The sequence below is a fragment of the Pristis pectinata genome, chromosome 13, assembly GCF_009764475.1.
Source record: "Pristis pectinata isolate sPriPec2 chromosome 13, sPriPec2.1.pri, whole genome shotgun sequence".
Classification (NCBI taxonomy): Eukaryota; Metazoa; Chordata; class Chondrichthyes; order Rhinopristiformes; family Pristidae; genus Pristis; species Pristis pectinata.
In genome coordinates this window covers 10,636,600-10,658,447 of record NC_067417.1, presented here as the reverse complement: position 1 = coordinate 10,658,447, position 21,848 = coordinate 10,636,600, and the positions used below count along the sequence as shown (strand labels likewise).

The 21,848-nt window shown below is 43.2% G+C and overlaps 1 protein-coding gene across 1 annotated transcript in view; it reads right to left on the bottom strand.

Moving 5' to 3' along the window:
• The window catches only part of mafa (v-maf avian musculoaponeurotic fibrosarcoma oncogene homolog a (paralog a)), a 330,828-nt gene extending 310,879 nt beyond the window's left edge, over positions 1 to 19,949 (bottom strand). The window contains exon 1 of the mRNA XM_052027951.1: positions 18,284 to 19,949. Within this exon, the coding sequence (XP_051883911.1) occupies positions 18,284 to 19,260 (977 nt within the window). The 5' untranslated portion in view covers positions 19,261 to 19,949. The remainder of the gene's footprint in view (positions 1 to 18,283) is intronic.
• Between the last annotated feature and the right edge of the window lie 1,899 nt (positions 19,950 to 21,848).

Sequence of the window (21,848 nt, the reverse complement as noted above, 5' to 3'; positions counted from 1 at the left end):
AGTAAGTGGAGTTGAGCGGGAAGATCAGCCATGATCTTGTAGGATTGCTGAACAAGTTCGAGGGGCTGAATGGCCTTCACCTACTCCTATTTCTAAGGTCTTATGCTCATATTTCTAGAGTTATTAACATTGCCTACTTGCTTCAATGAGAACTCTAACTTGGAGACACAAGAGACTGCAAATGCTGGAATCTGGAGCAACAAACAATCTGCTGACGGAACTCAGCAGGTCGAGCAGCATCTGTGGGAGGAAAGGAATTGTCGACATTGCAGGTCGAAACCCGAAACATCGACAATCGCCTTCCGCCCACAGATGCTGCTCAACTCGCTGAGTTCCTCCAGCAGATTGTTTGTTGCGAAGGACACTGATTTGTCGGCTCATTTTATTCCAAAATACTTACGTTGTTAAAATCTTATTGTTAAAAGCTATTGAAATATGTCCCTATCCTACAATGGCCTGCGATACCCATCTTCTGTGTTCCTCAATTCTGCAACAGTACAGTTTATCAGAATTGGAAATAACAAGAATACTGGAGATGACTGCCTCTTCCATCAGGTAGAAGATACAGGAGCCTGAGGGCACCTACCACCAGACTTAAGGACAGCTTCTACCCCACTGTGATAAGACTATTGAACGGTTCCCTTATACAATGAAATGGACTATGACTTCACGATCTACCTTGTTGTGACCTTGCACCTTATCGCACTGCACTTTCTCTGAAGCTGTGTCACTCAGTACTGTTGTTGTTTTTACCTGTACTACATCAATGCACTCTGTACTAACTCAATGTAACTGCACTGTGCAATGAATTGACCTGTACGATCGGTATGTAAGACACGTTTTTCACTGTACCTAGGTACAAGTGACAATAATAAACCAATACCAATACCAAATAAAACCTGAAAATGTTGGAAACACTCAGAGGGTCGGGCAGCATCTGTGACAAGAGAAACACAGCTAACGTTTCAAGTCGAAGACCTTCTGAGAGTTTCCACCATTTTATGAATTCATCAGAGTTCTTGGTTAGAAGTCATTTGAGCCGCGAGACACTGTTGAAGGAATTCGGATTAATTGTCGCATCTGCTGGAAGCAACGCGATGATAGAGCAATATCGGACATGACCGTGTGCTGTCTCGCCAAGAGGACGGCAAACTGAAGGACAAAGCTAAACGGCTACTTCAGTTAATCAATAGCCCAGACTGTCTACCATCACTTACGGTCTTTTCTCTCGTACAAGGAAACTTTCACATTAGACTTATTTCTTGAAGAAATTTTCGCGTCAGGTGTGCAAAGCCACACAACGGAGATCAGCTCTAAATGTTCGATTATAATAAGAAACTAAATATTAGGGAAACTTGGGATGCAGTACTCAAATGTTCAAGGATCGAGAAAGATAAAATTCAATACTGCGAAGGGTATATCGGATGCACGGGTTGCAGAATGGATTAAAAGGATTACTTGTTAAATCAAAGTTAATGTATTCATACATGGACAATGGCACTAATGACTATTCATAGGCTTAATTGCTGCCACTGGATTTACTCGGTGTTCTTACAGTGCGGTAATGTAATCGGACACCAATTCATTGTGTAATGCATGGAGGTATTGACACCTAGCCTTGAGGTAAAGCTATCAAGATGTCTTTGACGTTTGAATTTGGATAAATTCGGACCAGTGGACGCAATTTTTTCCGGACAGAAAACACAACTCGACGAAAATTGAATACATTGGAGGGCGGGAGTAATGGGGCGGTGATATTTACCGCAATATATGGTTAGGTGTTTTAAGATTCGTAATAAAATGAATTATAAAGTTGCAAAAGCTTCGATGCTACCAACATGTAAGGGTAATTATTTTCACCTAACATTCTGTGAGTGCAGCCTTTGAAACTTGACATATTACAACGTCGTTCTCGTGTCCTTAACAGTATGGACACCTCAAAAAAATAACTCAACTCAGAAAGCAATTGCTACTTTCTCCTAATTCCGCAATGAGCATTTCAAAAGATACAATCAGAGCAAACTTTGGCTGCACTATGTAATGATATATGAAAGGTCCATTCATATTTGATAGAAAGTCTTCCAACCCACATTTCTTAAACAAAATGAAACGCTCAATGACATAACATTCACAGAATAGTGTAAGTGAGTATATTTTCACAAGTGATATTTGCTCCCACAGGTATCTGAGTTCAAGCGGGAAAAAAAGTTGATACAACAACAAATGCAACATTTGCCACCGTGCAGTTACCCCAACAGCTCGCTGAGCGCTTCGGAGAAAGGCCGTGCAATACGGGAGGTCACTTTCGTGGCTTTGTGTGAGTGGTAGGGGAGACATCGCTGGGGCAACCGAAAGTACACTCCGAAGTGGTGCAATGATTTAACGTTACACATTCCTCATGAAGAGGAACCTCGCTATTCTGGCAGTAAGGTAAATCTACTTTATTTTCTCCTTGATGACATTGGAAGGCACTGAGAGACCAAGTCACAAAGCAGAACCCAATGTGTGACCATATAACCCACCTTACTGACAAACTGGGCACGTGAAACATATAACACGCCCTAACCAATGCAACATTTTGCCCTTACAGCTAAGCTTCCTTCCAGTTCCAAATGTTTTCGTGATCTTATCGTCAACAGGAATGTTGCTGCCTCAATAAACCTGCCGTCCAGGATGGAGCGCCTACCTGAACAAAATACCCTAGAGAGTACTTCATAAACATGTTACGAGTTTGAGCTGATGATCTGCTACAATCAGTAATTAAGTTTGTGTTCCCCTTCGGTCTCAAAAGTACATCCCAATCACCAAACCCCCTCCCTTCCCTGCTGCTCCTGTTATTAGTTAAATTCAAATATCACGTGCAAAATTAATGTGGAATTAGAAATAACATAACAAGTCTGTCAGCAAATGAAAGGTGAGAAACAGATTAATTTCTGATTCGGATTCTTTATCAGAAAGGCAGAGATCGCATATCTTTTCTTTGTTTGTCTTTCGGGTACTGACTGATCTTTTTGATATCAGATTTATCAGTTTAATTGTAATCATATATAGTCTGGTTCTGTCTTAACGTGGGCATAAAAAGATCAGTGCCACTTATTCAGCATGTCACCTGTCACCAAGTAGCCTTACATGCGAGAGAGACATAAGGTGGGTTCCAAGTTGTGATATACATGGGAGCCTTTCCTTCCACTGAGTGTCGACCCGCCAAGTGTGGATCGTATCAGCGAGATTAGCCCGAACTATTACCGCTCACATCAAGTTATGAGCATTTTGGTAGTATATAACAAGTTATTCATTTTACAACAGCATCACACATTCAGATATCAAATATTTCATTTATATATTTACACGAAATCATCCTATTACAACTATTTTTCACTATTACTAAAATATTACTACTAGTAAACTAGCGGCCAGCGGCCAGTGCCTTCAGAGGCGCCCCGTTTCCGTGTTACAATTAAATCTCAGCCCGGGTTCCTGCTGCGCGGTGATAGTGAGACAGTGCAAACTGTTCTGCCGCATTGACAGACTTGGAAATAGCCGCTACAAGGTCCATCTGAAGACCTGCATTTATATAACACTTTTCTGTACTTGTTCGCAGCTTTCGAAGTGTAGTCGCTATTGTAATGTAGGAAACGTGGGGTCAAATTTTGCTCAACAAGATCCCATAAAAAATAGTATTACTCTATTGCATGTAGAATAAACGACTGAGGGGTAACTGCTATCCAGGGATAAATCTATTGCACTTTTTTGAAACAATGCCTTGAGATCTTTGACGTCTAACTAAGGGAACAAACTGGATTCCGGGTCTCACCCGAAAGAGGGCATCTACGACAAAGCAGCACCTCCCACATCTGTACTGCGCCGTTAGTCCAGATACCTCTGGAGCTGGGCTTGAATGTGGATTTTCCTGAGGCAGAGGTGGGAGTGCCTCGCAAGTGAGGCACAGCTGGTGACAGCTGACCTCGGGGTCCGGTCACTGTTCCTTAGACACTGTTTATAAGACACTTCAAAATGAGTAAAGGTCCCCATTCAGATATTGACTTCCACCTCCGCCTTGCAAGTGGTGCTAGCCATGTGTTAAGCCAAAGGCTTTCCACATATTAATCACCTTTCTCTTTTCTTGACTAAACACATTCAGCGACTGTGAATGCTCAGAAGGTTAGAAAAACCAATGGTGTTGGTTTAAGTGTCAATCCTGCCTTGGTTGATAGTACCCTTATCCCCAGGTTGAAAGTTGTACGTTCAAGCACTTCTTCTGGGAACTTAAGGGTCAAATTCCCCTGGTGCTACGGTGAGACTGTGGGAGTATCTTCTTTACGATGTGAGATCACACCATTTTTTCTGTGGGAGCTTGCTGTGCACAGATTGGTTACAGCATTCAAAAGGCCGTAAAAGTAGGGTAACACAGGGGCCCGGCATGAAGTTACAGGTTGAAATAAATAGATAAATGATTGGTTGCATTGTCGTTTGAAACGCTACGAAATATTCTGATATTTCTGTGCCGATATCACTGGGGAAGTTAGTGAGAGGGATTGAAAGAAATGAAAAGGAACGATGTTTATTCATTTCAAACTTAACACAATAGAGGAAGCGCTCGGTACATGATAACCGGCCGCACTCCCACGTCCATTGCCCCGGACTAGCATCATCGAAGCTCTCCATTCCATACTTTCGTTTCTGAAAATCAGAGATGAGTTTCACAATCTCCCACTATTCTGAGTAATTGGTTTCGACACCATTGTCCGCTCGGTCCCCACCTCCCTTCCCTGCCCGCGGTGAAACAATGGAAACGATAAGGTTTTGGTTGTGAGTTCCCAACGGAGGCAAGAAGAGGAACGTTCCAACTTTGCGCACATCACTAGGAGGTAATTTTGCCCATCTAACGGAACTTTCCGCCGTGACCAGGGTCCCGCAGTTGTCATGGCAAAACCCGTTTTATGCTCTTTTGCCGAATGCGCCAAATCTTACAACGAACAGAAGTCGCTTGCAATAACTTTACAGTAAAGAAGCTTTTTTTCGTCGGCGAACAACGTTGTTGCACGTCGCACCTTTAATTTCTGGGGGCGAGGGTGGGGGGGGGGGGGGGGAGTTAAAGAACATTCAGAACCATTTCCAGTTCTATAGGCGGAAACACGGGCACATAAGATGGTTTTCGCTTTTCACTTAGCGCTCCGGGGTTAGACCTTGTTTCATGTCTCTGTCCTTTAGCTAACTATTCGTTTGGTCCACATTGGGCCAACCTGCTATGGTTTCACCGTCTGACCCGTCCGTGATCGATCACCTTGAACATTGCAATGCTGATGCAACCTCGAGAAAGCTTGCTTCAAAGAAAACCTTGTGTATACTTTGAAACGAGCATTCTGTCAATACATGCACGTACAGGAGCACACCCACACACGGGCGCACTCACACAGAGCAAGGCACGGACATACATACAGACAGGTAACTCAGGCCACACACCTGAGAACCACCCATACACTGAAACACAGTCAGGCAAATAGTTAGATACACATATGCACTCCACACGTTGCGCATACTCAAGTAACCATAGACTCTACATTCTACAACATATTTTTACTAACCATAAAAGAACCGGTAGCCACACCAAGTCCACTTCGTAAACAAAAAGAAACAATTTTATAACTATATCTTTTCAGAATAAGTGCCACGGATGTAGTTTTCTGGGAAATAAAAACTGCATGAGAATTACTGAGGCATTCCGGTGATTTATGAAGTGTGTCCGAATTGTGTTAACATTCGCAGAGTTAACATGGCCTGACCCAAGAGAAGGTTGGGAGTACGACACAGAATGGCAAGCAGCGCCGTTTTCCAGGTTTACAAATCTATTTATCCACACTGCAGTGTAAACGTATCTCTTGTTTCTGCTACTATCTATCAGTGCACCTGCTGCAAAAATATGAGCCATTAGACGAGTTGGTGTCTATCTCTGCAGGTATATTTTTCTCTTTGTCTGACCCACACACATGGGCAATACCGGCTTCAAATGTGTTTGTCTTTTTTCTTTGGCTATCTTTTAGCAATCTATCTCTCTAAATGGCTCACTTTGCATTGTATGATTCATATTTAAATGTACATGTCAGGACCTACAACGTTGACGTTTTAATTGATTTGTTAACCAGATGCAACATCCAGTTACTGATTTAAGTTGCGTGACATGAACCGGATGACCTCTTGCTCCGGTCTTCTACCTGTCAACCTCACCTCCCCAACCCACACACATGTGCACGCATGCACCGTTACTCTCAGACATGAGTTTTGTATGGCATGAATCATATGTTCCTTAATTCCTAGAGTAAGGGGTATTTGCTTCTTGCTTTAGCGTTCTCTTTCCTTTGAAGTGGCGATAGCTGTATGAATGGACCATCCTATCTGATGCCGCAATGAGAAGAATGGGCACTAACACCGCATATCTTCTCTAGAACTTGCATAAAACACTCTTGGATAGCACCGCACGTAATGAGACCGTTCATGTCTTTGCCAGCACCTTGAAAGGTGCGATGCAAGTATTCCGACTCCCCTGCTTCCACCCCCCCACCCCACCCCCACCCCATAGCGCTGTACATAATATCCCTTAACCAACTTGTGATTCTGTCCGTATCACCCTTTCAGAGAGACACAAGAGACTGCAGATGCTGGAATCTGGAGCGACAAACAGACTGCTGGAGGAACCCAGCGGGCCGAGCAGCATCTGTGGGGGGAGAAGGAATTGTCGCAGGATTTCGACAGTTCCTTTGTTGCTCCCCTCTTTCAGGGAATGTGTTCCAGATCATTACAGCTCACGTCGTGCTGTTCCCCAAGGTGTGGCAATATTGGGCCCTGAAGCGTGAGCTGTCTTGTACCGTCCAGCGCGGATCATTCCAGGTGATCTGATTATGTTAACAAAATACAACTGGCATTGACTTGAGACATGCAGTGCGGGCAAACAGTTTGGTTCGAGGGTGTGTGCTTGCGGGATGCGTGAGGAATGTGTTCAATGAATTTGGAATTAATGGCAAAAAAAAACTGACATTGATCATTTGGCCAAAATTCAGGAAAGCACAAAGCAAAATTCCACTTCAAAAATATTTCCCTCTGCTACAAGGCACCACATTACAATAGAAACTGCACTTCAGGAGTAATTTATTGACTGCAAATTGCTTCGTGAGGCCAGAGGTCCAGAAAGATGCATTGTAAACGCATGTTCCTTATTCCCTTCATGTTTAGATCCCGAATGGAAATAATCGTCCAGATGTCAACCGACCTTTACTGCGATCCTGGTCTCAAAAGCTAGTTGGAAGGTAATGCCAATGTGTTTTTTCATATGAACAAATATGGGGAATATTATAAGTTGTAGCAACTCGCGGGACACAAGGACCCGTCGATTAATCCTCAGTTTCAGTATTACTAGCGCTGCGGTGATGGTTGACAAGTGTTTCCACTCTTGTCACACCTGTCGCCTCCGTTTGTTCTGGTAAAGCGTGGTGATGCTACAATTCTCGGATTTGTTGATCGACACAGCTCCCCTTCCTTCTCCCAGTTTCTGATCTCAAAACAATGGTGAAACCCACGCTGCATGTCGCCAGTTGCGGCCGCCGGTGTGGGTGGAGTGACATTTGAAAGCATGCAGCTTCGACGCATTGTTCCCTTCCCATTGAAGAACAATGACCCTTATACTTTATTTTCTAGAACCAACTCGTTGATTTGAGTGTGTTGTTATTGTTGCCAAGTTATTAGTAACTGAATGCCTTGAGCGGTTAATGTGTGCATTTTTTGCTTTTCAGTCAAAATGTCCTCAAAGAGGAGCCGACACGTTGGCTGCATTAAGTTAACACTTTAGGGCGGAAAAGATTAGCGGGGCTAAACATGCGGTTTGTATTGTGAAGCCGCCTCCCCGTTAAAGCAAAAAAAGCACCAATATCTAACATTTCCGAAAATCGGGTGTAAATTAACAGCATGTTATAATCAGATTAACTCAAGGCTGTAAGTGATAAATTATGGCAGTTTGAACAACAGATATAATGCATATCTGATTCTCCATCCTGTCTCAAATCATCCGTGGGAGAGTGAGAAGGAGAGATAGAAAGACCGAGAGTGGGGGATGAAATAGGGAAGAGGGGAAAGAAAGAAGGAATAAAACACAGGAGTGAAGGGGAAGGAGGGGAGGATGAAAGAGAAGGTATAGAAAGAGAAAAGGAAAATCGCTACAGAAAGTAGGCGAATGTTGTATTGAAATGAAGTTACTTTGGTTTTGAATTGTGTGCATTCGTCCACTAATTCTATTCACCTTTTCTACTCTGAAAATGTTGCTTGGTTCTTGAACTGTGTACAGCAGCCAGTTACCATTTATCTTTTGAACCAGGCGTGCTTTCCCGCCCCACTTTGAGCCATCTTCCTCCCCCGCTTGCTCACTGCATTGATCTCTTATTGGTAACCAATCAAATTGCCAAGAAAGAAAATTTTCAGGTTTTATGTTCATACACCCTGATTTTTTTTATTCTGCCGCCGCGCCAACTGCTCCCAATGGACGAATACCGCGCCCATGTTGCAACGCAAACTGGCAGCAAGCAATTTCTCTTGTTCGGCCAGTGGCGTACGCAGATTGACGTTACCGACCTTACAGGGCTCGATTGCATTGTCAGATCCTGCATCTTTTGGAAACACCAACACAAGTAACTGTAATACATGTGAATTGGGTTTATTGCACATGAACACATTTATTCAAATTCTCCATTGTTTCTTTTGTCTGGAGAGAGACGAAAATCCAGATGTAAGCGAGGTGATCGAGAGCAGGGGCCTGATGAGAGGTGCTCTGAGGCGGGGACCTTTGTCCGAGGACATTTGGGGGGTTTCTTCAAAAGGATGAACTTGGTAATATCTGCAACTCCGAAAAGAGCCCAATAAGATTTTGCAATGTTAGAAGGAACCGCAGATTCAGTTGGGGATTCTAAAATTGTGTATCTGTTTATGCCAAAGTTGCCTATTTTGCTTTCCTCGGTTTCGACATTCCTATTTTGAAATCTATGCAGATCTGAAGAACCTCGACCTTACTAACGGTAGCCTGGATTGCTTACAAGGTCAATTCCGTCTTCTGCTAAAATCACCTCTGATACCTAAGAGTTCATTGCAAACTCAGGGTAGGACGCCAGAGGAAGGGGCAATTATCTGGTATTTCAGGGAAACGGTTATAGTTAAAGTAAGCCCCAGATATGAAATTAACCCCCTAGTTATTAGATTATCTGGGATATGATCTGCTGGATATGAGTTTAGTGAGCGGGAGTGAATGAAACTATTGTCACGTTTTAATTGAAGAAATGCCCCATCTCTTTTTTTCTTAGGCATATACATCACCCTTTCCATAATTAAATATTTTAATAATTACATGGGATTGCCGAGGTGGTGCGTGTTGTATTCCTTCGCTTCATTGAAGTGTGGTTGTTTTTACTGTATAGTGTTTCTTTAGCATCAGCTTGAATTAAATGTTCAGAGAAGTAAAGCGTTAGGAAAAGTCCAATTCTCTCAAATCCATCACAGAGCGATATAATTTTGGATACTTGGTCACCAGTTCTGCCGGAGAACCAGACCTGAAATGTTACTGTTTTATTTTGCCTAATATGACCAGGAATCTGCTGCACATTAGCCTTAAGAAGTATACTTGGAATATTTGCTCATAAGTTTTCCTTTTAAAAGTAATTTTTAATGGTTAGCTTTTGGACCTGCGGCTCCGTTTCTCCGCAGTAGCCAAAAGAACGCGGGATGTACACGATGAGTCTGGTTTGCGTTGTATATATGATGTAAAAAGCGAGAAGTAAAACCGATTTGTTTCCATATAGAGCCTTTCACCAACTCTGGATCCCTTGTTCAGTCAATGATATACGGTACAACCGCTCTCTCCATGGGGATTGCAAAGCAACAAAAAATCATTTCATCATTCTAAATGCACCAGACAAAAAGAGGTTGCTGTTTTTTCAATCTTGTACATTTTCATATCATTCACAATTTCTCAGTTAGGGAGAAGTTCACGGATTCACTCCATGCAACTTTTTGATGTTTTTCTTCTGGACGAAGCGATGCCTACAAGCTGTGACTGAATATTATATTACATTAGAAAACGCACTTGATGAATATAGGAATTGTAATTACTGATGACCGTGTGCTTCACTCGCAGTAATGTTCGCCAGGGCTTTTTGTTTTACCCACATTAACCTTGAAAAGGTTCTAGTCTGTGATAAAGAATCGCCCCCAGATTCATTATGTGTCGAGCCTGCGTGGTCTGAACACCCCGAACCCACACCAAAAAAAAAATGCTCATTTAATAACTCAGAAGGTCTGTCATGTTTTCGATGAATAATAAAACAATGAATGCTTTCTAGTTGGCAGCAGACTTTGCTTTTAGTCATGGACCAGAATCAGGAGATTGAATTCCAGAGCAGAGAGAGAAAAACAAAACTCTTGTACCTCTCTTTGACAGGAAGTTTGATAGATATTAGGAAGTGCAATTTAAAAAAAAGATGCAAACGTAGAAGACCAAAATAAAACCCTTGGCGTCCTCTGGCCAGTTGAAAGGATGGTCTACCTTGGCTGTGAACGTGAGAAAGAGAGAGCCAGCACGCTAAGTGTTCCTATCTGTTAAATTTTCGCGAAATCCAACTTTACCCGCCATGTATTTAACTGTTTTGTTTTAACTTATTTTGTTTGATCCAAGCCTGGGAGATAATTTCACTGGGTCTCAATAGCAGGGATAATCTTACAATTTTAATTTCAGTCACCTCTTGCAGTGCCTTACATTCGTCGATGGGTTTCTGTTCTACATTATTTGATCAGCTTCTGCACAGATGCTCAACAATGCAGATTGGATTCCGTGACGGAAGAGTGCGGGTGGGAGGGGAGGAGGGGAAAATGCGTCTATATTTGGTCCAATCACATGCAGGTACGCCGGTTGCCAGACGCAACAAATATCCATGACGTCTTACATTTTTTTGTTTCAGAAAAATCTCGAAAATAGCCAACTATCCACAACAATGGACAAAGGTGTAGATTTTGGTATGGATCGCTCGAAAAGTCCTATCTTTCCGAGTCAATGTTGATACTTTAAGGGTATTTGCAGTGAAACCTACCCAGCAACGCGATCCTGACCAAACCACTGGGATTCCAATTGCCATTCCTAATCCAGTTTCAGTAGTTTGGTTCCCGTTAGGATCTCGATAATGAGGTCACTTTGGAGAGTTATTCATCAATTTCCCACTTATGCTTGGAATGAAGGCCTGCAAGTCACCGAGACAAACTAGTTGCAAAAATGTTTTAACTTCTCAAAATTCTCAGTCGATGACAGGGCAGATGGGGGAGATGTGGGGGCCACACAATTTAAATACAGATAATGCAGAGAATCCGGTGTGTAACTACACGACCTGTTTAATTTAGATTAATTATGCTTGCGATCAAGACGAGACGCCTTTCATGTTACTTGCACCCAGTGAACCACGTCAGTGAAGCGCACTCATTACTGAAAACATAGAAGGCACTTTGCAGACACTGTGCTCCCACACACTGCCAATGACCAGCCAACCCCACCACGGCCCGCCACTTGCCACCCACCTAAAAAATGTTTGCTTTTCAGTAATAGTGAATGAGTGTCAGAAATTGGGTAGGACATCCGAGATCCCTTTCGCTTTGTTCTTGTTTTCCCTGGGATCTGGCCATCTCCAAGGCCAATTTTTATTCCCCCATCCCCAATTACCATCGGGTTCCAGAGCCACTTCAGAGGACGTTTAAGAGTTAAGCACTCTGCCGTGGTTCTGGAGTCACATGCAGGCCAGACAGGGTAAGGATAGCAGAGTTCCTCTCCTGAAGGTCACAGTGAACCAGATGAGATTACTCATCCATTCGTTTGGTGGTCAGCATTATTAACGACTAGTTTTTATTTTGACGTTAAATCCTTGTCTTTCAAGTAGTGTCGGGGATTCTGTTTTACACCTTATCCGAAAGATCTCACCTCTGACAATGCAGCGCTCCCTCAATACTGCACTGGGACTGTTTAGTGCAGGGATTTGTGCTGAAGTGGGATCTAAACCCGGAACCCTCTGACACAGAGGCGAGTGTGCAGAGCCTCAGTTATCCCTGACTGACCCCATCCTCTCGTCAACCCTCATATTTAACATTGGGAAATAGTTCCAAAGAGTAGGGGTGAATGTGGACCAGCAAATGTGAAGCAGGGGGGAACAGAGTCCTTCGATTGAAATTCTCTTTACAGAGTGTTCAATTAATTCTTGCTGAAACCACCTCGGCTTTGCAGCCAATGTTAACTTCAGAATGGTTTTGCCTTGTGATGTGACTTTCGCCTGCCTTCCATCTTGCTTCATTGCCAACGGTACTTGTCTACGCAGCAAAAGGCTGCAACCCCTACGGCTGCCAACGAACTGCTGCTTGTGTTGCAATGTTATAGTTATTGTCCAGGATGCTGTTATTAATAATGCGTCAAATAATATAATAATTAACAAACCTGTTTCATATGTTCATCTTAGGCTTTTAAACAATTGTTGTGTGGCTGCAAAGAGTTAAAAATCAAAGGCCAAGTTCAAGGACAGCAACCCCCTCTCTAATTTTAACTCTTTCTTGCCTGAGGATACGTCACATTTTAAGCTTTAAGTTTATAGTCGTTTCCAAAACTCGGACTGTTCCTGGACTGTTTCGTCTGCACCCTTAAGAATGCGGAATACGCGAACAATGCAGAAAAAAACCATACACACACAACAAAACCAAAGGCAAACAAATAATGTTGTAAGTCTAAATCCATTCCTGGAGCGATTCTGTATGAATCGAAGCAGCTAAACTTTAAAGGCGCACACATTCTCTCCATCTCACTGACCTAAGCTTATTTCTTACTCGAGTTGTCAAATTTATAAATCAGTTACAGATTTAGGAACGGATACGAGGTCCATCCTCCTATTCCATTCTTACATTGTGTTAAACCTGCTGTTGAAGTAAAGATCGTCTGTAATATCACCTCATTAACCATGCACCCTCCCCCACCACCAGCGGCAAACACCGCCTCTTGCAGCAACTTGAGGCCCTTCAGAATTTCAAGCCCTCAGTTTTGATTTTTATAAGTAGGATCCCTCCCTGGATAGCGAGCCCTGTGCGGGCCGGCCGGCCGTTAGCAAGTGGAGTTGTGAAGGGAAAATTATACAAACCTACTGTTTTAAAATAACGAAGATAACAGTGAATAACAGGGAACCAAACGCGGGAGAGCGGGCAACCTGCTTGTTACGTATTCGAGGGGAGGTTTAGGAGACTTTTTTTTAACGCAGTGGATACACGGCCTGTAAGGGCGTTGGAAGCAGATTCAACAGCAATTTTTGTAAGGGAATTGATTACATGCTAGAAAATAGTGGGGCAAAAGTTTGTGGCTATTGAGGAAAGAGGGTGTGCGCGTTTGTAAGGATGTGTCTTTCAATGAACCAGCCCATGCATGATCAGGCCAGACATGATGGACCGAATGCACACACCCCTCCCCCTCTGTGGTGTGCTAATTCTATGAAATAAACTGCTGGACAATAGCGAGAAAAAAATCCATCCGGAAAATGCTTCATGCAAGGTTCCATCCATCTGCCACCGAATTCATCTGTACACTGGATCCAGATATTTCCGCCTATGTATCTCCCTGTCGACTCTGCAATGTATCTGTATGGGTTGTACAAGCAAATATTTGTGTGAGAAGGATGTGTTAAATGGACTGTGTATCAGGCGAGTATAGGAAGGAAGAGTTGCAGCTAATGAGCTAGAACAAGAGAGGGGTAGGCGAGTAAAAGCACAGCTATAGGCAGAGGAAGTAGATTAGCGAGGGAGACTGAAAGGATGGCTCTGTGTGTGTGTGTCTAACAGCGAAAGTACGAAAGCTTGTGCGTGCTTGCAAGAGAAAGAGTGAAAGACTGAGTGGTGAGACTGAACTGCTTTTTCCGATACCTCTCCCCCTCCATGTAGTTTAATTGCACACTGCACTTCGTCTAAAGCTGGAAGCTCTCACATTTCAGAAACAAAATGCCTCCTTTCCTTCTCACCAAAGCCCTGCCATTTTATTCTCCACCGACTTCTGCTTGTTCCTCTCTCCGTTTCGTCGATGGAAATCAGACCTCCGGTGAAAGAACAGAATGATTGCAGTGGGAAAATACTCTAACGAATAACTCTGAAACAATGCCCGTAATTCAACTCTTTTAATCTGCACTCTCAAATACCACCAAACCGCATACGTGAGGCTGCTTAATCTCCGCTAGACGCGGCGCCGATTTTATTTTCTGGCGCATGACTTTTTCCTCGGTTTGACATGCACAGGAGCTGAAGGATTTAAAGAGAAACGAGAAGAGAGAGAGAGAGAGAGAGAAGTCATTTGCATCTGCTCTAGAAAGCACCGTGGACTTCCTGTCCATGATCTGCTGCTCGCTACTTTGAAGAAATCAACCTTTGCAAGTCCCTTGTGACTGGCAATAGAAAAGCTACGGGTCAGATGGGAAAATCAAGGAAGGCACAAGTTGTTCGAATCATGAATGCTGCGTAAAATATCGACAACATCAGTCGTAGAAAGTCAGGGGGCTAACGCTGTAGCAAAACCCCAATCCTAAATTCATAGACATAAAGCCATTTTCAGTCCTGTCCCTTATACATGTATCATCTGAAAAAAATATCCTTGCACTGTCCGCTGCCCGTTTGGTCCGGGAGCGCAGAGCAGGGCATGCTGAAAAGTCTTCTTCCTTCGCTCACTTAACACATCATTTCCTATCGTGGATGTTCGACAGACACCACTCAGCAAATCTGATAATATTTACGTTTGCTTCCCAGCATTAACCCCTCAGCTGATATTATCATGATTTAAGATGTGACTTGCACGGGTCCCCATCTCAGTGACGACCAAAATGCATTGAGCACTTATACCTGACTTAAACCAGGCGGAGTTATAAATGGGCGCTGAGTTAAAGCTTTGACTAATTAGTTTTGCTTTCACTGTACATCTTTCGACCGTGGCTATCGCTCCACTCCAACATATTGTTGATGATTCACAAAGGAAGAGTCAAAAGCGAACAAGAAAACACGCAATTCACCGAGTTACCTCTTCTAAATCTAACAATCTATCTCCCACCCCGCCCAGCCCCCGCGTTAAATTGCTCGACAGAACCCCAGAGGTTGAAGATTAGGAAGATCTGATTCATTTCCCTGAGAACCCTCACGAATTAACCTTCCTCATACTTTAACCTGAAGTTGTTGTGCTTGTAATCTCTGACCTTCGAAACGATCGATAGCGGCCTGTTATGTAAGAGAGACACCATATGTTTCAATCCACCTGTTCTTAACCGTACTCCAGATTGAAGGCTGTTTTATTTTAAATATTTTCCTCACTCCCAACTTTTACTGAAATTTCAACCACTAATTTGAAATTTCTACAGCCAGTTTATTTAAAAAAATACGTCTTATCATAGCAATATTCGGTATCGCAAGTACCGAAGCTGGCTGTTACATAATTGTCTGAGGCCTTTTGAGAGACACAAGTTGGCCTTAAAGATCTGGCTGCAAACGGCCGGCGAGTCTATGCGCATTTTACTTTGAGTAACGGTTTGACAGATTGCTATTGTACACTATATATTGGAGTGTTCCATTGTTTATGTTTTACACGCATTTTGCAAAGTATAATGAATTCAGCAAAAGCGAGAACAACTAACCTAAACTGTATTTTAAACGTGTAGAGTGATGGCATCTGCCTACACCTTGTTAACTGTAATTTTCTAGGAACATTTCATACCCATACTCACTAAACAGTATTTTCAAATGGAGCAAATTATTTATATTCTGAACTTTCTGGAACAGAACATACTAACAATTTTGTGAAGTTGCTACTCTGATACGTTGGCAGTAGAGAATAAACGCTATCAACATCAATTTAGCAGCTAGAAGTTTTACGGCAGATTTATACACCGCCTATGGATTATGTTTGATGGTTTCTCTAGAAATAAAGTAAAAATATACATTTTCCACCTAAATCTTCACGAAAGACTGATATCCTCAAAAAGAGGACACGAATTTGGAGCCAAAATAAGAATTCAAAGTTTTCAAATATTTCAGTTATCTGACTGCTATTTCGAATTGTCTGGGTTTATGTCCAGAACCTCATGTTTTAGCCAAGCGCTCATCTCTGAAAAGTAGAATGTGGCATTCAAATTAATATTTGGACGAAATAGACGCGATGGGTCACAGATAGGGGATATGGATCACAGATGAGTGGTTGTTGAAGAAGGCTATAAAATGCGACGGGTGTAAAACCATTTACGAGCAATGTCTTTAATATTGCCTGTGATAACAGCACCAGATGTTTCCCGAGTTCTAGGCTATCTACAAAACTCATAAGGCGCGTGGATCCAAACGCGTACAAGTTCCCAGTCCTCTCAATTAAAATGTTAAAGATCATTCAGCAATTGTAATTATGGAGTCCAAAGGAAATAGGTGGAGAAGCGAAATGCAACACACGTGAATTGAATGCACATGTGAGAAAACAACAAGTCAAGATATTTTTGAGAGATTTCTACAAAATGTATGTTAAAAATAATTAATGTTTGCCAGATTTGAAAAGTTAGTGTAACCGATGTTTGTTTAATTTTGAACTGCAAAACCACACAGATTTAGAGCCACAAGCAAAATCCCTAGTAGTAAACTATAACATCCCCAAACCTCACTGAAATGTAAACAGAAAACATTCAGTCTCTGATTTTTGTTTGGTTGACCGTGTGACATCTCGCGTCCAAACGTACAATCCAGTTGTATAAATCTGGAAAACTCTTCATTATTTTGCAGTTTTCGAGGAGGAAGGGCATTATATATATATATATATATAATATATATATATATATATATATATATATATATACGGGTTCTCAATGTCTCTCTTCTTCCCCCGCTCCCTCCCCCCCCCTTCCCCGAATATAATTTCCATTTCTTTGCTGTTTGATATATTTTAATGCAACTCAGTTTCAGTACTTCACGCCTGGGGAAAAGTAAATATACAGCGCCATGAAGATTTCAACCACTACCACCTCCTATAAACACACGAGATTGAAGACGAGCTCCTCCCCTTTAGCAAGACTTTGGTCTGAAATGCAATCTGTTCGATAAACAAGAAAGGCCATTCAACGTTCACCTTCCGATTTCCGGCGTGCAAAGTGCATGCTACAAAATGCTCAGTTTTCTTAATTTTAAAAATATATTTATTTGCAGCCAGAGGCCATGAAAATGTCATTCTGTAAATTCACCTCGAGGTGTTTCCCCTCCACTACCCTTCAAAACAATTAATTGTTTATTTTTAAACAAAATCGCCTTACCTTGGTGCACTGGATTTCACATATTCAGGGGAAACACCCATAAACTACATAGACCCACAATCTGCACACCATTCCTTAATTTCGCATCAACAGCCGATAGGGGTACACAATCCTCCTTTTCTTGACGTATATATACACATGTAATTAAATTAAATGTTATCGAACACACACACACACACACACACACACACACACACACACACAAGCATTCAACTTCATAGCGAGTTACACAGTTAACCCAAAACGCGGAGAAAGGGTTTAGCCCATGTTTAATAAACTTATATACCGTTCTCCGGATCAACACACCACTTTTTATATATATGTATGTATGTATTTATATATATATATATATATATATATTTAATGTCCCAAACATTACGGCAATAACTGATTTTCCTCAGCAATAGTCCCAGACTTTGTAATACAGAGATCCAGTCAGTCAATACTTTTTTTTGCAGAAATAGTTCAGTGCATAATACATAATGAGAAAGTCTGATGTTTTCAAAGACCAGAACTAAAGTCAACGCAAATCCCCCCTTGCAGATTCAAACGTTCTTTTTTCATGAAAGGAGAGGGTTGATGAGGACCAACGGTGCAATTTTGTTTCGTTTTTGCTTCCATGTCAAAAAAAGAGCAAAAAAAAAGTCACCGGTATAATTTCTTGCCATGCCATAATTCATTTTTAAAAATCCGTTTTCAACTAGCTAATTAAATCCATACATGTCCAGCATGCAGGCTTATAATTAATATGGTCCTTTCATTTAAAAAAACAAACAAAAATAATATAGCAAGCATATAATGCATGAGATGACGGGGTGAGGGAGAGAGACGGCAGGTTTTTTGTGTTAAAAAAACTTTTTGAAAAAGTTTTTTTTAAAAGTTTTTTTTGAGGGGGTTGGGAGGGCAGAGCAAACCCACAAACTCACATGAAGAACTCCGGGGAGGAAGGGTTATCGCTAGACGATCCCGTTTCTCTGAAGCCGCTGGACACAAGTTTTTCGTACTTCTCCTTGTAGGCGTCCCTCTCTCGCACCAGTCTGGTTATCTCCTGTTTTAAGTGTTCGACCTGCTGCTGTAGCTGTGTCTTCTCGCTCTCCAACATGTGCCGCTGCTGCACTCGCTTGAAACGGCACGACTGCGCGTAGCCCCGGTTCTTCAAGGTCCGGCGTTTCTGCTTCAGCCGGATTACCTCCTCCTTGCTGACACCTCGGAGCTGCCGGTTCAGCTCCCTCACCGACATGGTGACCAACTGATCGTCGGAGAAGCGCTCGTTGTTCCGCAGGTGCGGGTGCTGGTGAATGCCGCCGGCGGCGGGGCCGGTGCTCCCGGTGCCGGCCGTGCCAACGGCGGCCACTCCTCCCCCTGGGTGTTGGTGCCCCTGGTGGTGGTGGTGATGGTGGTGTTGATGCTGGTGGTGACCCACCACCGTTCCGGGCGGACCCATCTGCTCGCCAGCCATGCCCGCGCCAGCCCCGGCGCCGGCCCCAGCCGCTGCATACTGCTGCTGCTGCTGGCCCCGGTAGCCATCGAAGCCTCCTTGCATCTGCTGATGAGCGCTGTTAATCAGGGCCTCCACCGCATCCTCCGGCGTGAAGCTCAGAGCGTCCGGGTTTAGCTGCTGGTAGTTCGTCATCCAGTAAAAGTCTTCCAGGTGCGCCGCCTTCTGCTCCCCGGGGCTTGGAGCGCTGAAACTGGGAGACGGAGGCACCGAACTACACGGGGTACTCATCGGAGTGGAAGATAACGAGCCCCCGATGCGGTTGCAGTGATTGCCCGGGTTGCCTTCGGACTCCAGCGGCTCCTTTTTGACTTCGAATTTCATCAGATCGAAGTCATTAACATATTCCATCGCAAGGGGACTGTTGGGTAGGTCGGCGCTGTTGATTGCCAATTCGGATGCCATCCTTTTACTGCAGATGGTATTTGGACGGCCAGACCTCCAAACGCCGGGGCAAACGCCTGCGATCGCCGCGATGAGACTGCTCTGAGCTGAAGGAGAGAGAGCCAGCTTGATTTCTTTGTTATTTTGTTCTTGGTTGCTTGTTTTTTTTTAAACTAGGATTTGGAAGTCTTGCACACTTCAGCTTTTTTTTTTGTTAAGTATATTTTTTTATGCTCGTTCCGGCTCCGATCTGTTATAGTACAGATGCATCGGTAGAATACGATTTCTCTCTCTCTCTCTTAAGTCTTAGCTTCATGGAATCTGGAGAGCGAGTCTGAATGTTGGTTCTCTCTCTCTCTCCCTCCCTCTCTCTCACTCACTGCTTCATCTTGGCTGCTGTCGGTTTACAATGGTTGAGTAGGAAAAAAAAGGGGCGAGCGAGAGGCAGAGAACGGAAAGGATGAAAGGTGGAGAGAGAGGAGGCAGATAATAAGCGATTGCAATAGTTTGCTGGGTTAAAAAGAGCCAAACCCAACGCGTGTTGAGATTTTAGCTGGAGGACGGGAACCGTCAGCTCTCTGTTTAAAAGCTTCGCTTCTTTTATATTGGACCCGACGTCAGCTTTCAAATGGGAAATTGACTGAGACTCGCAGCCAATGGGATGGCGCGTCAGCTTGTCTGCTTAGCATAAGAGTGGAACAGGGCAAACTTTTCAAACTGTCAATCATACGCTCGGATCAGCTGACTGTCAGCTGGGGAACAGAGAGAGACGGGGGGGGGGGGGGGGGTGGGTTACCCAGAATTACCCAGACTAAGAATAGTGTGGAATAGCAAACACTGAGCAAAAAGCTTTGTGTGTGTGTGTGTGTGTGTGTGTGTGTGTGTTAATAGGACATGGGACACCGTCAAATATACAACGGGTGATATGTAAACTCTTCATACTATTGTCTTTGGGAAATCGTAGTCTGCATGACTCAGAAACGGGCGGCTATATATGTCCAACGTGCAACCCTTGCAGGTGCAATAGCATTTATAAATTTTAGACCGGTCGCTGGTTGTAAGGGTATCTTGTTTACCAGAGTCGCTCTCCTGGCCTTTGAACTTTAACCGGGTGGACGGACTTCTCGGCTGGCAATCCAGCTCTTGGACTTTATAAGGGACAGGAGGGGCGAAGGGGAGGGAGCTGGATTCAGCACCACATTTAATGTTCCTTTAATGACTACACTCACCAGTAAATAACCAGAGACATTAAAGTAACCACACTGTGCTGCAAGAATTCAGCAAAATGTCCGATGCAATGAAAAGATCAAAATGCTCAACTTCCAGTTGGTAACACAGGCTTCAGTGAGATTGCTACTGAATTCATGTACTTTTTAAACATGTGGCGTTAAAAATGTAAAAGACAAGGCGAGGATGTATGAGTAACCGTCTTAAGTGAAAATCGATGTATGTGTTGAATTGCATGCGACTAGCTCTCGAAAGAAGTGAAATAATTTCACAATAGGTTTCCCTCTGATGGTTCAAGCGAGGGAACTAGTTCCAGTCCTGTTGGTGGTTTGGAACAACAGAGCCACCCCTAGCGGAGAAAGCCCGTAATTGTGGCCTTTTCGGAGGTTTAATTGTTGCACCGTTCGGGGTGGATTACAGCGAATATAATTTTCCAGAAAAAAAAAGCCCTCGGTAAATATCGCAACAGCCACTTAGCCAGAACGGACACCGCTTTACAGCAGAACGATTTTAATCGAACACATTAAAAGAAAATCCCACTGCAAAGTACAAATTCATTCCACAAATGGGTCCGATTCACAAAGTGAAGATAGGTGGCAGGAACTTGTGAATTACAATATAAATGACTGGTGAAATCTCGCTAATAGAAACAAAGCTCTGTTAAAAAAAATCAGGGAGATTTAAATTCGGTGGGTTTACAATATCGACAGTACGGGGACTATTGTTTTAAAGTCAAATATATTTTGGTCTCAGTGAATCTAAATGAAATCACTGATACCCTTCAGATAAGCTCCCTTATGCTAAATCCACAGGAAGCGATGTCATTCACGGAGCAGGACCTCAGCAAAGTGGACCAGCTTCGGTTTTGTCATAGAGGTCCAGCTAGACGATTTCGGAGTCGGTGGGTTCACGACATTTTGTTTCGCATGTTCGGGAGACTTTTCAACCACGTTAAGAGCCCCCCGCGGAAATATTTCATGTTTTCAACTTCTGCTTGGGCGTGTCACCATTAAACTTTTCATTTGGGTTCTAACGAGGCGAGGTTTCAGAAAATAATTGACGGGGTGTCGGGGTGAAGCAGAGGTCGATTATCAATGCGAAATGCGCGGGCTTTCACGGGTTTAGGTCACGGCCAGCGCCAGAGACAAATTGAGGTTGATTTAGTTTTATTTTTTAAAAGAAAATTGAACCCAGGCGAATTCTTGATCAACACAGCCCTTCCTCGTGTTAAGCAATAAACCAATTTGCCTCCGGTGTGTCTGGGCACGGGATGACATTATTACAGACATCCTTTTGTACGCCATGGCTCTTCTGCCAACACTTTCGTCCGAGTCAAAATATTCTGCATTCAAGCCCCAACTCCAAGGTTGTAGTCTGAGAGA